This window comes from Salmo salar, chromosome ssa02, assembly GCF_905237065.1.
Source record: "Salmo salar chromosome ssa02, Ssal_v3.1, whole genome shotgun sequence".
NCBI classification, from domain to species: domain Eukaryota; kingdom Metazoa; phylum Chordata; class Actinopteri; order Salmoniformes; family Salmonidae; genus Salmo; species Salmo salar.
The window spans coordinates 58,138,277-58,153,097 of NC_059443.1; the positions used below are offsets into that span (position 1 = coordinate 58,138,277).

The following is a 14,821-nucleotide window of genomic DNA, read 5'->3' on the forward strand; positions in this document are numbered from 1 at the left end:
TGGCCATTATGGCCAAACAGTTCTATTTTTGTTTCATCAGACCAAAGGACATATCTCCAAAGAGTACGATCTTTGTCCCCATGTGCAGTTGCAAACCGTAGTCTGGCTTTTTTATGGCGGTTTTGGAGCAGTGGCTTCTTCCTTGCTGAGCGACCTTTCAGGTTATGTCGATATAGGACTCATTTTACTGTGGATATAGATACTTTTGTACCTGTTTCCTCCAGCATCTTCACAAGGTCCTTTGCTGTTGTTCTGGGATTGATTTGCACTTTTCGCACCAAAGTACATTCATCTCTAGTAGACAGAACACGTCTCCTTCCTGAGTGGAATGACGGCTGCGTGGTCTCATGGTGTTTATACTTGCGTACTATTGTTTGTACAGATGAACCTGGTACCTTCAGGCGTTTGGAAATTGCTCCCAAGGGTGAATCAGACTTGTGGAGGTCTACAATTCTTCTCTGAGGTCTTGGCTGATTTCTTTTGATTTTCCAATGATGTCAAGCAAAGAGGCACTGAGTTTGAAGGTAGGCCTTGAAATACATCCACAGGTACACCTCCAATTGACTCAAATGATGTCAATTAGCCATGGCTTTAGAAGCTTCTAAAGCCATGACATTATTTTCTGGAATTTTCCAAGCTGTTTAAAGGCACAGTCAACTTAGTGTATGTAAACTTCTGACCCACTGGAATTGGGATTAATTGAAATAATCTGTCTGTAAACAATTGTTGGAAAAATGACTTGTGTCATCCACAAGGTAGATGTCCTAACCGACTTGCCAAAACTATAGTTAACAAGAAATTTAATTAGTCCAACATAAGTGTATGTAAACTTCCGACTTCAACTGTATACAAATACAACATAAACATGAATACACAAGTTGAATATCACATGACTATTAATTATGTATCAATATTTTGATTAAAAGGCAATAAACGGTGTGAATATGTTTCCCACCCCAAAACATATTTTACACAATAACTGGTTTTCAAAGTGGAAATAATGTTTAGGAAGTTGAAACTGACTCGTAGGCTTATATCCTGATGTACCTGATAAAGTTTAGGCAGCTAAAACATTTGTACCTATGATCAAATATAATAAAGGTTTTAACAAACTGTTCTCATTTTAACGTTGAAGCTCTTTTGACTTTGTAGCAGACCACATGCACAGGAACAGCTTCCTGAGTGGTCCAGTGACCTAAAAACACTACACACCACAGCCTACAGCACTATTTCAAACTAAAACCAATATAAAACGTATGACCTGATGTACTGAAAAAAAGGTATTGGTAGGCCTCCATTGCTATAACCTTTACACCTTATGGACTAAAACAGGGATATTCACCTGGCGGCCCACGGGCCAGATCCGGCCCATTTATTAATTTAGACTGGCCCTTTGATCAATTCTTCATAAAAGATCAACATTCATAAAATATCTGCGCCAAAATCTGACGTTCAGTGCCAAAATGAAAAGCACTATAGTTATTGTCTTATTTATTGAGATAAATAAATAATAAAATGGTGAGCGAGCGTTGAGCCTTTTCTTTTATTGGTGTGTGTGCATTGCATGTGGAAAATGTCCGCCCTCCCTGAAATAAAACTTTTTTACATCTAGCACCCGTAAGAATATAGTTGAATAGCCCTGGAATATAACATTGGCTGTTCCCCTCCTTCCCGCTGGTCTTCTGTTGAAATACGAATACTTATCATATAGAGATTTTATTCACACACATAAGCATGGTATGGTGCGACACATACGTGCACACACACACAGACAATTTACCACAAAGACTTGCATTGAGGCTAGAACTGTGAAATACAGCAGAACAGGCTTTTCAATTCTGAGAAAGTAAAGAAGCAATATTCAGAAAAAGCATTTGAAGAACTCACTGGTCCTAGTTCCTCCGTTGGTAGAGACAGAATAGGGGTACAATTGCTACCTACGATTCTACCTGTGTGTCTGGTGGATAAGTGTGTTTCCTGGCCATGTCTTCATAGACAGACTCAGGAAAGACCTGGGGTGTGGATCCTCCCTGGTTACAGCACCTCTTCACCTGTGAAACAGGAATGTTGCTTCATTCATATATTATGCGCTACAAGCAAATAATTCCCATAATTCCCATAAAACCTAGCGGTTAAACATGGAAATGGTTCCAATTGTTTTTTTCAACCACTTTTTAATTATTCTTGGACATTGATAAAAAAATAATGCATCTGAATTTCCCTTTGTCCATTTTAGTCACTACAATGACTGGCATTGAAAGGACATTGTGTTTTGACAGAGTTTAGAAAAAAATATAAATCTGCACACCAGTATTATGCTCTCAACATGTTTAGCAGGACGAGGACAACTTTTTGATAAAGGACAACGTTTTGACAGATACACGTGATTGACCCATCACCAAGGCAACCTTCAGCACACTCACCCGTGGAGCGACCCAGATGAGGAAAATGACAGCACACAGCAGGATGGTCAAGAGGCTGGTGATGATGATGATGATGATGATGTTTACCACGCCAGATGGGCACAGCTTCTCATTGGCCAGATGAAAGGGGGTCAGCGTTACTGCAGTAGCTGTAGGACATGGCAGCTGTGGGGCATCGTCTATGGAAGAAATCACCAAATGGGAAAATCGAATCAGTATACTGCAGCACTCACACAAAATAACTCTGTCGGAGACAGAATTGCATCAAAGAAAAGCCACTGAAGAACAGTGTTTCTCAACTTGTTTGTATCGGGTCCAGCAAGCCATGGTTGTTTATATGGAAACTAACCCTCGAGAGCTGAGTAAATGAGTCTGGAACACCTGCCTGTCTATGAACCACAGATTGAGAAACACTAGTCTGGGTTCTAGATTACACACATTTTTCTACATGTGAAATTGACCGTTAATTCATGAGAAGAGAAACATATCACATCCCCTAGAGCCCTCAAACTCAACTCTGGACCTCGAAGCCACTCCTTATTTTCATTGTTCCCCTCTTATCAGGGACTGATATCGACCTGGGACACCAGGTGTGTGCAATTCATTATCAGGTAGAACAGAAAACCAGACGGCTCTGGACCTCGTAGGGTAAGAGTTGAATGCCCCTGCCCTAGAGTGTAATCACATACCTACCATTCACCACCACCAGAGTGGAGCCTTTGCCTTGGGTGCTAAAATTATTGAACGTGGATTTGTTGACTTTTGTGTAAACACACCAGTAGACTCCTGTGTCCTCTATGGTCAGGTTACTGACGGTGATGGTCAGTTGGTCCACAGGTCCCTCAGTCGTCACTCTGTCCCAGTAGCCTTTCCTGGAGGTCAGCTTGGAGCCACGCTGGTAGTAATACAACACCTCCCTGTCCCTGTCCAGCCCAACATACAGGTACATTCCGTCCTGGTCTTTTAGAGTGGTGGAGCACTTCATGGTAAACTTCTCCCCTGTCTTCACCCAGAGAATTGCTTCTATAGAAAAGAGGTGAATGAAAAGATAAACCATGAGTCAGAGAATATTTGTAATACATAGATAAACATGTTTCTACAAAATAATGTCATAGTGGAAATTCAAAGGCTGAACCCGTTTTCCCCCCAAAAAGGGTTAAACACCAAAAACAAACCTCAAATTGTATTTTTTCTACTTACATTTGTTTTCATGTAGGGCACTATACACTACCATGTCATTTTAGTCTCAAAATGTTTAATACCCATCTGAAAAAACAGGTGCAAACTTTGCATCTAGTGTAAACTTTGCTCCTGGTGCAAAAAGGCTTAACAGAGCCCAAACTGGTGACTCTACATTCAATGTTAGGAGAAACAAAAAGTTAGTCTTATTACCTGCTGCTGTGGTTGATGTGCTGAGAGAGAAACCGATCAACAGCAGACACCAGTGCAGTAACATCTCCAACACTTAAACCCTGGTTACTGCTGTCTCTCTGTCGGTCTGACTTTTAAAGACAGAGGAAGTGGCGTCTATGTCATCAAAGCCCCTTCTCAACCACCACTCCCTCATCAACCATCAGTATTGAACATTATACACAATCTAAACAACAATCCTTAATTGAATTCTATTTTTGAGATCTAGGGTAAAAAGGCCTTGCTGAAGAGCACAACGGTGGAAAGTAGCTCATGGGATATTGAAGCCAGCAACCCTCTGGCTGCCAGTTCACTCAGTTATTGAGGAGAGACTGCCGTCTAGTGTCCAGCTAGAACAAAACAGGCAGAAAGAAAAAGGTTTTATACCATTCCCCAGAAGAGTGTATTCATAAAATCTATTTGATTGATTAACTAACAAGACTGTTGTTCTACTGTGATAAATAAAATTATAAAAGGCTAACCGAATAACTACAACAGAAGGAAGAGACAGCTATAAATCCTATAAATTCAATGGCATACATATTGTAATTATGTAAATAATCAAAACATAATAGAAACATATGAAATCTGAATGCTACATTTAGCTTAGTTACATAACCCTACATAACCTTTTGGGGGGGTTTTCTCTCTCAAAATATGTAACCTGTTTGCCTGACGACTCAAACTGAATTATTCCGCTGCTGTATCATTCGCTACATACTTCAGTCTGAGACTGCCATCATTTAAGTCATTTGTGATGACATCAAAATGAGAGGTGTTGTACAAAACCAATTCATCAGCGATAGGATCATCTCTAACCAATCAGAGTATCAAAGCCAATAATGAATTTTCAAAACGGTGCTTTACTCACCTGTTCTGGCTCTGGCCCAACCAATCGATTTGTAGGACCTATCAGATGGTCTAGAATGGATTTCCATTCTAGAATTCATCGGGGGGTTACTCAGATCCAGATTCATTGCGGAGAAGAAACTAGCGTCAGTGGGCGTGGTGTAGCGTTTGGCTGGAGCAAGGAGTTTGGGTAGCCAGGCAAGTAACCTGTAGGGTGTACGGGGATTATTTAGACCTGCAGACAGGTCTCAGGTCTCATGGCATCCACTTTGTTCATCTTTTTTTTAACGCAAAACCAAAAGGAACACAACAAGAGCTGATAATGATAGTGAACAGACATGAACTATATAGGTGAAACAAAATATGCCTGTAGTGTTAGAGTCCTGATATATATTGAGCCAAAGCGTCCCAGTTTCTGTGCCGAGAGCACCATCTCTTTAGTAGTAGCACAATCAGGATTCCCCAGATTAGAAAATGACAGCACACATTAGGGTGGTGGAGACGCTGGTGATGATGCTGACCATCATAGAGGGTAGCGGGAGATGGGCACGACTTCTTGACGGCTTGATGAAAGGGGGTCAGCGTTACCGCTGTAGCTGGAGGACATGGAAGCTGTAGGGAGATGTCAACGATGGGGAAACTCCGATCAGCGCGCTTTGGCACTCATACAAGATAACTATCGGACACACAATTGTACCAAAAATAACCACTAAAGAACAGTATTTCTTAACTGTTTTTTATCCAGGACCAGCAGGCTATGGTTGCTTATTTGAAACTCATGGAAAACAGAAAGGATAATGCCGGACACTGCTGCTCATGCTCCCAGGTGATGTTTATTTATAACGTTTCGACCCTTAGGTCTTCATCAGACATTCATATCCCAGGTGGGGGTGGAAGGTCCTATATATTAGGGTAGTACTTAGTGACATCACTTCCTGAAACAGGAGGTAGGAATGTATAACCTAGTTTCACAGTATTAACATTCAATGTATCAAAATATATGATCATACACAATGAATGTGATCAATATTTACAGTAATATACATACACATACAGTAATCAATTAGAATTTGTTTTAAACACAATTTGGACATTTTGAAACTATAAAAACAGTATCAAGTCAAACTGCTCTTTAACTTAAGGCCAAGAGGAGACAGTGTGTTGGGCCTGGGGATCCAGAAAGATTCCCTTTGAAGAAGTTTCCTCTCAATGTCCCCTCCCCTGCAGTGACATCTTGATCATTTCTATTCCAATGTATCTCAGAGGACTAATAGGATGTCCAGCTTGTACAAAATGAACAGCAACCAGATGTTTTGTCTCACCTGTCCGTATATTGCTCTGGTGCTCACTGATCCGTGTCTTAAGCCTTCTACGGGCTTTCCCTATGTAGGACAGACCACAAGGACATTTCAACATTAAAATAACATTGGTGGACATGCAGGTAATCGGGCCTTTAATAATACATCTTTGTCCAGTGTGGGGGTGGGTTAATGAGTTGCATTTATACGTGAAGCTGCTGTCATGACGTTGCCCTCTTTGGGTTTTCTATGCCCCATCCCCCTACCTCTGTCTCCCACACCCAGGCTCTGTGAGAGCGGTCGTAAATCTAATTTCTTTGTAACGATACCTACTGTTTTGTATGCTTTCTGTGAATTACTTAGTTTAGTAAATAAATGATTTTAAGACAATTGATGTATGGATGACTTAGTGAAGACTGGGTTCGTGCAGCTAACCAACGATTTACGACGTTTGGAATGAGACTGACGAGGTAAATAATAAGTCATTAAATCAGAAGACTCATGGATCAGATATTATGATATCTGGAAAGTTATATTAGGAAAATTATGAATATTTTCCTTGGTGCCCCGACCTTCTAGTTAATTACAGTTACATGATTAATCAGTTTAATCGCGTAATAATAATGACAGAGTTATTTGATAAACATGTCTTCAGTTTAATGACGCCAAAGACACGACATTATTGGAGCCCCCGTGCGAGGAATCTAAGATAGAATTGGACTTCGCTGTGGAATTCTATATATCAATTGTGCAAACAGAATTGTACAAACAGGCTGCTATCTACACAAAGTGGTTGTGTGTGTTCCCATTGGGAGAAGCTATTTTGAGAGCCTCTGGTCGTATGTCGATAGCAATGAGGGATAAATTCCAGATTTAGTCCGTTAGGCCAAACGGTACTATTTCTATCGGTCAATATTAACTTCTAGAGTAAGGTTAGAAATTATCAGCCGAACTAGTCTATTCGCCTACCGCACTAAGACAGTGGGCAGACCATATGCGTATCTGTATTTAAGTACCGTGTCGCTCCGGTCAACATAAACGCTAGCAAAGTAGGCCGAATGGGTTAAGGTGAGACGTCACTAGAAAACCCACCCTTTCCAAATCAAATCAAATCAAATTTATTTTTATATAGCCCTTCGTACATCAGCTGATATTCTCAAAGTGCTGTACAGAAACCCAGCCTAAAACCCCAAACAGCAAGCAAAGCATGTGAAAGAAGCACGGTGGCTAGGAAAAACTCCCTAGGAAAAACTCCCTAGAAAGGCCAAAAACCTAGGAAGAAACCTAGAGAGGAACCAGGCTATGAGGGGTGGCCAGTCCTCTTCTGGCTGTGCAGGGTGGATATTATAACAGAACATGGTCAAAATGTTAAAATGTTAAAATGTTCATAAATGACCAGCATGGTCAAATAATAATAATCATAGTAGTTGTCGAGGGTGCAACAAGCACGTCCGGTGAACAGGTCAGGGTTCCATAGCCGCAGGCAGAACAGTTGAAACTGGAGCAGCAGCACGGCCAGGTGGACTGGGGACAGCAAGGAGTCATCATACCAGGTAGTCCTGAGGCATGGTCCTAGGGCTCAGGTCCTCCGAGAGAAAGACAGAAAGAGAGAATTAGAGAGAGCATATTTAAATACACACAGGACACCGGATAAGACAAGAGAAATACTCCAGATGTAACAGACTGACCCTAGCCCCCCGACACATAAACTACTGCAGCATAAATACTGGAGGCTGAGACAGGAGGGATCAGAAGACACTGTGGCCCCATCCGATGATACCCCCGGACAGGCAGGATATAACCCCACCCACTTTGCCAAAGCACAGCCCCCACACCACTTTCCATTGTGAGAGGACCCTATTTTGGTGCTTGGAAGTGATATTTCTGAACAAAATAGGATGACGCTTTCATTTTTATTCAGCCTATATAAAATTTAAAAGCAGATTACATAATATACCAAGTTTATTATATACATTATGGGAATTGTAGACAGGAATTATTGGTGTGTGTGTGCTCTGGAGAAATGCCTCCGTGTTGTGCTCTGACAGTCAGTGGGTAGCGTAAGCTATACATTTCTGTATTTGGGCTGATAAAGCTAAGAAATAGAGCGTTTGGCCAAACGCTGGGCTGTTTCAGACGCGTGTAGGCTCGGTCATTATTAATTTCTCGAGCGAGGACAAAGAGCCAGCCGATTGAAATTTAGTAGAGATTAGCTTGACCAGCGATAAGTATCTCTCTGTCTCTCTCGTGTTTCCACGCGAGTAGACCACGGCGCATTTCGTTGTTTGCCGCGAGTTCCGGTTAAAACATCGACAAATATCGCCGAAAAGGGTTTGAACATAATACGTTATGAGTAAAACATTTCCCTTGCCAAGGGAATCCTATGTTATGCCTGAAGAATGCAAAAAGTAGGATTAGCTTGCTCGAGACGCAAAGCTAACAAAAGGGAAAACAGCCATTTTGTTTTGTGCCACATTGTAATTCCTCCGCCTTGCGGAACGGAAGTCCTGGCCTGAGTACTTATGTTTCATTTCAGCGTGGGCAATCAAGGACCTCTGAAGTGTCACCAGTACTTTCCTTCAAGAAGAATTAGTCAGGTGACACTCAAGTCGTTACTTATGGTATCCAGACGGATATCAATGTCTTATTCAATTGAACTAATAAGTGAAATTGCCAGATTTACATTCTCAAGTGAATCTTTTAAATAATATCCAAATTGATGAGTTTTCTAAATGAGACATTGTAATCTTTTTCCCACATTAACCTAGATGAATAAACCTCTCAGGTTAATTAAAGTTCAAATCCCAAATAGCCTATACAGGTTTGATGTATCATTAAAATTGATCAATCAGTAAAATTTGGTTTTTGCAAAACCATTCAGTAATCCAGTACTGACAGAAGTCCCGCCCCAGCGGGAATCCCATGTGGCTTTGGCCCAAGGGAGAAGTGTACCCTAGTGGTGAAAGTTCCCAACATTTGACCTACGGTTTACACTTATGATATCCAATCAATGGAGATTGTATGGATTATCGTCTCAATCAATTTAATAAGTTAAATTGTCGAACATACCTTTCTAGGTTCTTCCAATTAAATGAGACAACTTAAACTTTGTATATTAACCTGGATGAAGCAATCTCTCAGGTAATTCAAGTTTAATACCCAGATAGCCTACCCAGGTAGGACTAATCATTACCATTGATTAGTTAATTCAATTTGCTTTTGCAAATTCATTCATGTCCATCTTCCACATTACTGGTACAGTACTGATGGTTCGTCAACATCTATAAGTAGATTGAACTTGTCTTTGCAGCCTCCAATGAATTCCAAACCCAAACTTTGGAAAATTAGGAAAAAAAAATTTCCTCTAAATTTTTCTAATAATGTGCAAGCTATCAAAGGAGGTGGTCACCACTCCTCCGCTAATTAGTGAACCTCCACCCATAAAAGGATTGATCTCTGACCTTAGCAGCGATACCAACCCTAATAATGCCATTAGTGGAAAAGCAGACAACGCTTTCCAAAATCAACCATCGGGCGCAGGCCTCGTAAAGGTTCTCTCCATACTAGCTCTGATGTCTTGCCATCCGAGATTGGCATCTGTCCAATACCACAGTGCACAGCTGAAGCACGAGCAGGTAACGGTAGACATAAAGGGACAGGTGGAGAGAACCGGGAAACCAATGACAAATGCAGAAAATTCTGCTAGCTATGGAACTACGCTTGAAAACTGAACAATTAAATGTAATTGCAAAAACGTATGACGATGAACAAGCACAAGCTCTTCAACAAAATCGTCTTCTACAGGAACAAAATCATATGCTACAGGAACAACTCGATTTAGCCAAAACTAAATACGATGATGTCCACGCCAAACTAGATAAATCTGAAGAGTTATCTACAAACAGGAGCGCTCAACTTGATAACCTGCATGCAGTTTTGTTGAACGTTACTCAAAGTAACACGGTTCTACTCAAAGCGCTGCAGACCAAAGACGATCAGTTAATGAACACAATGACAAAGTTGGATGACAAATCAGCAGAACTCATTGAAGTCGCTGACCAAATGAATGATGAGAGAACTCAGGTGATGAAGATGGAAATATTGATTTCTAAGCAAGCGGAGGAAATCTCATCACTGAATCTCTCGCTCCGTACTCAAGACCTCTATCTGCAAACCATGACAGATAAGTTTGAGACCGAAAGGAGCAGGTGTGACACTCACGTGTCCAAAATCGGTACTCTAAGCGCTCAAGTGGACTCTGCAATGCAGCAGAATACCACCCTTAGGTACCATCTGGAGGAAATCCAGAATGGTCACGCTCTACAGCGCGACTACCCATCCAAGCAACCGGAGCCCTGTACTCACAGGAGTGAAGACAATAGGTTTCAGACCTTGCCTCCCTCATGTGTCCCTCAGTCTTCTCCTCTTGGCCCTTCGGCACTGAGTAATATGGCGCCTCTTGGCCAACAACAACAAGTCTTGGCTTCTCCTCTTGGCCTTTCGGCCCCAATTTCTCCACAGGATGAAGTCAACCCTCTCTGCCCGCTTTGCGCGGAATACCTTGACAAACTCGTCAAGAATTTACCCACCTTTGACCCCGTTCCAGGTCAGCCAAACCATACTGAGACGTTCCTAGCTGACATAGAGGACGCGTTGGATGGCTACCCGAACGCTACGGGTTCTGACAGGGTTTACCTGTTGAAGCGAACGTCGAATAGACACGTGACAAGGTTAATTAGTCTACAACAGCAACACGTGCTAAATGACTACGCTAAACTTGCCACAGCTTTGAAATTAGAATTCAGTGGTTCTGCGACTCACAAACACGATAGCTCACTGGCTAACACCGTCAAACAAGCTCGGAACGAACACCCACAAGCTTATAACATAGGCTTCGTTCAGCTTACTTTGGCCTACTCACTGAAACAGGAATGGAAAAGCTGTTACCATTCAAACAAATGTTTCTGTCGAACATGTATCCCACCTTCATTACCTACTTGGGCCCTGCGTTGGCTTGCTTATCTTACAACTCAGAGAGCTTGCAAGCACAGCTTTTGAGGCATCAAAAGTTCACAACGCTAAGAGCCCTGACCACTCGGTATTGAAGTTTGACCAGGAGCACTCACTCCAGTTAGAGGGTACATTATCAGGTATTGGAGCGTTGAGAGATGATGCACAACAACAGTTTCTACCATGAAACCATGATTCCATTAACCTCCGTGGTCGAAATAACTGTAAAGTACGTAGCCATCAACATGACTACCGCTACAATCGACCTGTTCGCTACGTTCCTGCACCCAACCCACAAAAAGTGTCAGAGCACAAGGGTAACAAAGGGTTGAAGGATGATCAAAACGTAGACCAATGTTCTCCAGAAGTTCCACTACGGGAAGAACTTAAGCGAGAACAATTTGAGAAAAGGGTAAAAGATAAATCACAAGGACTAGACGGGGAATTACCGGACACCAGGTCCGCAGAAATTAACACCCATAGCAAGGACGTTAAAGTTCAAATTTCTCCCGCTCTCATTCAAGACCCTATCCAGGGCCCGCTTGATCAAGAAACAAGCCCCCGGGCTTTGTCTATAGACTCTGATACAAAAGTTGCGAAGAAAAAGGTAAAACGCTTCGTTAAAGCCAAGCCCACTCAAAATCCGAAAACTCAATCTGCTTCCACCTTGAACAGAAATGGCACATTACGTCGTTGCGAACGGCCACTCCACTTTGTGGGGAATATGTCCACTAACCACGAATCTAAACGGCCATACCTGGAAACAGTCCTAGAGGACTGCTTACCTTGTCATGCGCTAATAGATTCGGGTGCGACAATATCACTCATCTCTCAAACATTGTTTGATGATCTCAAAAGGGCTTTGAAGCCAACTAAACGTTGGTTAAAAGTGGAACGATGTGACACTACACTTCGAGGGGTCACTCAGACTACCTCGCCCCTCACATTGAGAGTCATGGTGAAACTACACTTCCAGGACGTATCGCTCGTTCACCCTGTGTATGTTACCAGCCTCGAAACTGTACCCCTGCTACTTGGAGCAGACTTGATGGATCGGTTACCGTAACTTCCGGACTATTAAGCGCACCTGAATATAAGCCGCACCCACTGAATTTTAAAAAATATATTATTTTGAACATAAATAAGCCGCACATGTCTATAAGCCGCAGGTGCCTACCGGTACATTGAAACAAATGAACTTTACACAGGTTTTAACGAAACACGGCTTGTAACAAAAATAAATAGGCTTTAACGAAACACGGCTTGTAACAAAAATAAAAAGACTTTAACCTGTTAGGGCTAGGGGGCAGTATTGACACGGCGGGATAAAAAAACATACCCGATTTAATCTGGTTACCACTCCTACCCAGTAACTAGAATATGCATATACTTATTACATATGGATAGAAAACACCCTAAATTTTCTAAAACTGTTTGAATGGTGTCTGTGAGTATAACAGAACTCATTTGGCAGGCAAAACCCTGAGACATTTTCTGACAGGAAGTGGATACCTGATGTGTTGTATTACCTTTAAACCTATCCCATTGAAAAACACAGGGGCTGAGGAATATTTTGGCACTTCCTATTGCTTCCACTAGATGTCACCAGCCTTTACAAAGTGTTTTGAGTCTTCTGGAGGGAGATCTGACCGAACAAGAGCCATGGAACGATGATGGCCCATTAGACACCTGGCGCGCGAGTTCATGTTGGGTACCCTCGTTCCAATACGTTATAAAAGAGTATGCATTCGTCCACCTTGAATATTATTCATGTTCTGGTTAAAAAAGGCCCTAATGATTTATGCTATACAACGTTTGACATGTTTGAACGAACGTAAATATATTTTTTCCCCTCGTTCATGACGAGAAGTCCGGCTGGCTTAGATCATGTGCTAACAAGACGGAGATTTTTGGACATAAATGATGAGCTTTTTTGAACAAAACTACATTCGTTATGGACCTGTGATACCTGGAAGTGACATCTGATGAAGAGAATCAAAGGTAATGGATTATTTACATAGTATTTTCGATTTTAGATCTCCCCAACATGACGTCTAGTCTGTATCGCAACGCGTATTTTTCTGGGCGCAGGTCTCAGATTATTGCAAAGTGTGATTTCCCAGTAAGGTTATTTTTAAATCTGGCAAGTTGATTGCGTTCAAGAGATGTAAATCTATAATTCTTTAAATGACAATATAATATTTTACCAATGTTTTCTAATTTTAATTATTTAATTTGTGACGCTGACTTGACTGCCGGTTATTGGAGGGAAACGATTTCCTCAACATCAATGCCATAGTAAAACGCTGTTTTTGGATATAAATATGAACTTGATAGAACTAAAAATGCATGCATTGTCTAACATAATGTCCTAGGAGTGTCATCTGATGGAGATTGTAAAAGGTTAGTGCATCATTTTAGCTGGTTTTATGGTTTTGGTGACCCTGTCTTTGAATTGACAAAACATTACACACAACTCTTGTAAATGTACTGTCCTAACATACTCTAAATGTATGCTTTCGCCGTAAAACCTTTTTGAAATCGTAAAACGTGGTTAGATTAAGGAGATGTTTATCTTTCAAAGGGTGTAAAATAGTTGTATGTTTGAAAAATGTGAATTTTGACATTTATTTGGATTCAAATTTGCCGCTCTTGAAATGCACCTGCTGTTGATGGAGTGCACCACGGGTGGCACGCTAGCGTCCCACCTAGCCCATAGAGGTTAACATCTGCCTAAATTACTGCCCAGATCTTCCAGTCTGGACGACGGCGACCCCAAATCCGGACACCCACGGCCTATCCTTGTGGCGGCATGCCCCCTGTCAGAGAGCCTACCAAGGTAAACCACCAGAGGGGGGGACCGCAATGGCGATCACCAACCAGGACATCCCCTGGCCCTTCCTGGGGTACTTTGCCGCTTCCAGGGAACCTACCAAGGTACACCACTAGAGGGGACCGCAATGGCGATCATCAACTGGACATCAACTGCTCATCCTTGTGGTGGACTGCTCCGCTTTCAGAGAGCCTACCAAGTTCAACCACCAGAGGGGACTGCAATGATGATCTACAAACGGGACATCACGTGGTCATGATTTTATGTTGATTTGTAACTTGCAGGATAAACAAGATCCAAACCACCAGGGGGGTATGTCATGACGTTGCCCTCTTTGAGTACAGCGAGCACAGTTGACCCCCTCCCCCCTCTACCATCCCCCTACTTCTGCACCATCTCCCTCTATCTCCTACACCCAGGCTGCTGTGGTCAGAAGGTGGTCGTAAATTCCAAAGGGAATGTCCTGCCTCATGGCCCCAGTTTTGAGACAGAGTGAGGTTTCATAGAGAGACAAAGGAATTCTTCCACCTCACAGGACGGGGGAACCGAACGACATTTATGTTCTGGAGAAGTTATAAAAGATCGGTGAAGAATCCAGCTACGAACTGGTCCGTTTGGTACAATTTTATGAAACTCATGAGAGACAATACAGCCATATTACCATAATAATGTTTATATAATAGCCTCAGCTATGGGACTTACATCTAAATGGTTGTATCAACTGAATGAATAAGGATAAAGCTATTTGGAATATGTTGAGATGCTATGTACTGATGTTAACCTCTCTGGGCTAGGCGGGACGAATTCGTCCCACCTACGTAACAGCCACTTTAAGCCTGTGGCGCGATTTTCAAAACCTTAAAAATCCTATTACTTCAATTTCTCAAACATATGACTATTTCACAGCTATTTAAAGACAAGACTCTCGTTAATCTAACCACACTGTCCGATTTCAAAAAGGCTTTACAACGAAAACAAAACATTAGATTATGTCAGCA

At 41.9% G+C, this 14,821-nt stretch overlaps 1 protein-coding gene across 3 annotated transcripts in view; it reads right to left on the reverse strand.

Annotated features, from left to right (window-relative positions):
* Positions 1-1,446: 1,446 nt before the first annotated feature.
* Positions 1,447-14,821, reverse strand: part of LOC106587151 (V-set and immunoglobulin domain-containing protein 1) — a 28,899-nt gene continuing 15,524 nt past the window's right edge. The window contains exons 1-4 of one of the 3 annotated variants that reach the window (XM_014175224.2): positions 3,816-4,091; positions 3,117-3,446; positions 2,424-2,602; positions 1,447-2,051 (exon numbers count right to left, since the gene is read on the reverse strand). In XM_014175224.2, the coding sequence (XP_014030699.2) occupies positions 1,938-2,051; positions 2,424-2,602; positions 3,117-3,446; positions 3,816-3,879 (687 nt within the window). In that variant the 5' untranslated portion in view covers positions 3,880-4,091 and the 3' untranslated portion in view covers positions 1,447-1,937. Of the gene's footprint in view, positions 2,052-2,423; positions 2,603-3,116; positions 3,447-3,623; positions 3,783-3,815; positions 4,092-14,821 lie in introns of those variants that run through there. The other 2 variants (XM_014175226.2, XM_045706811.1) reach the window with 2 other exon arrangements.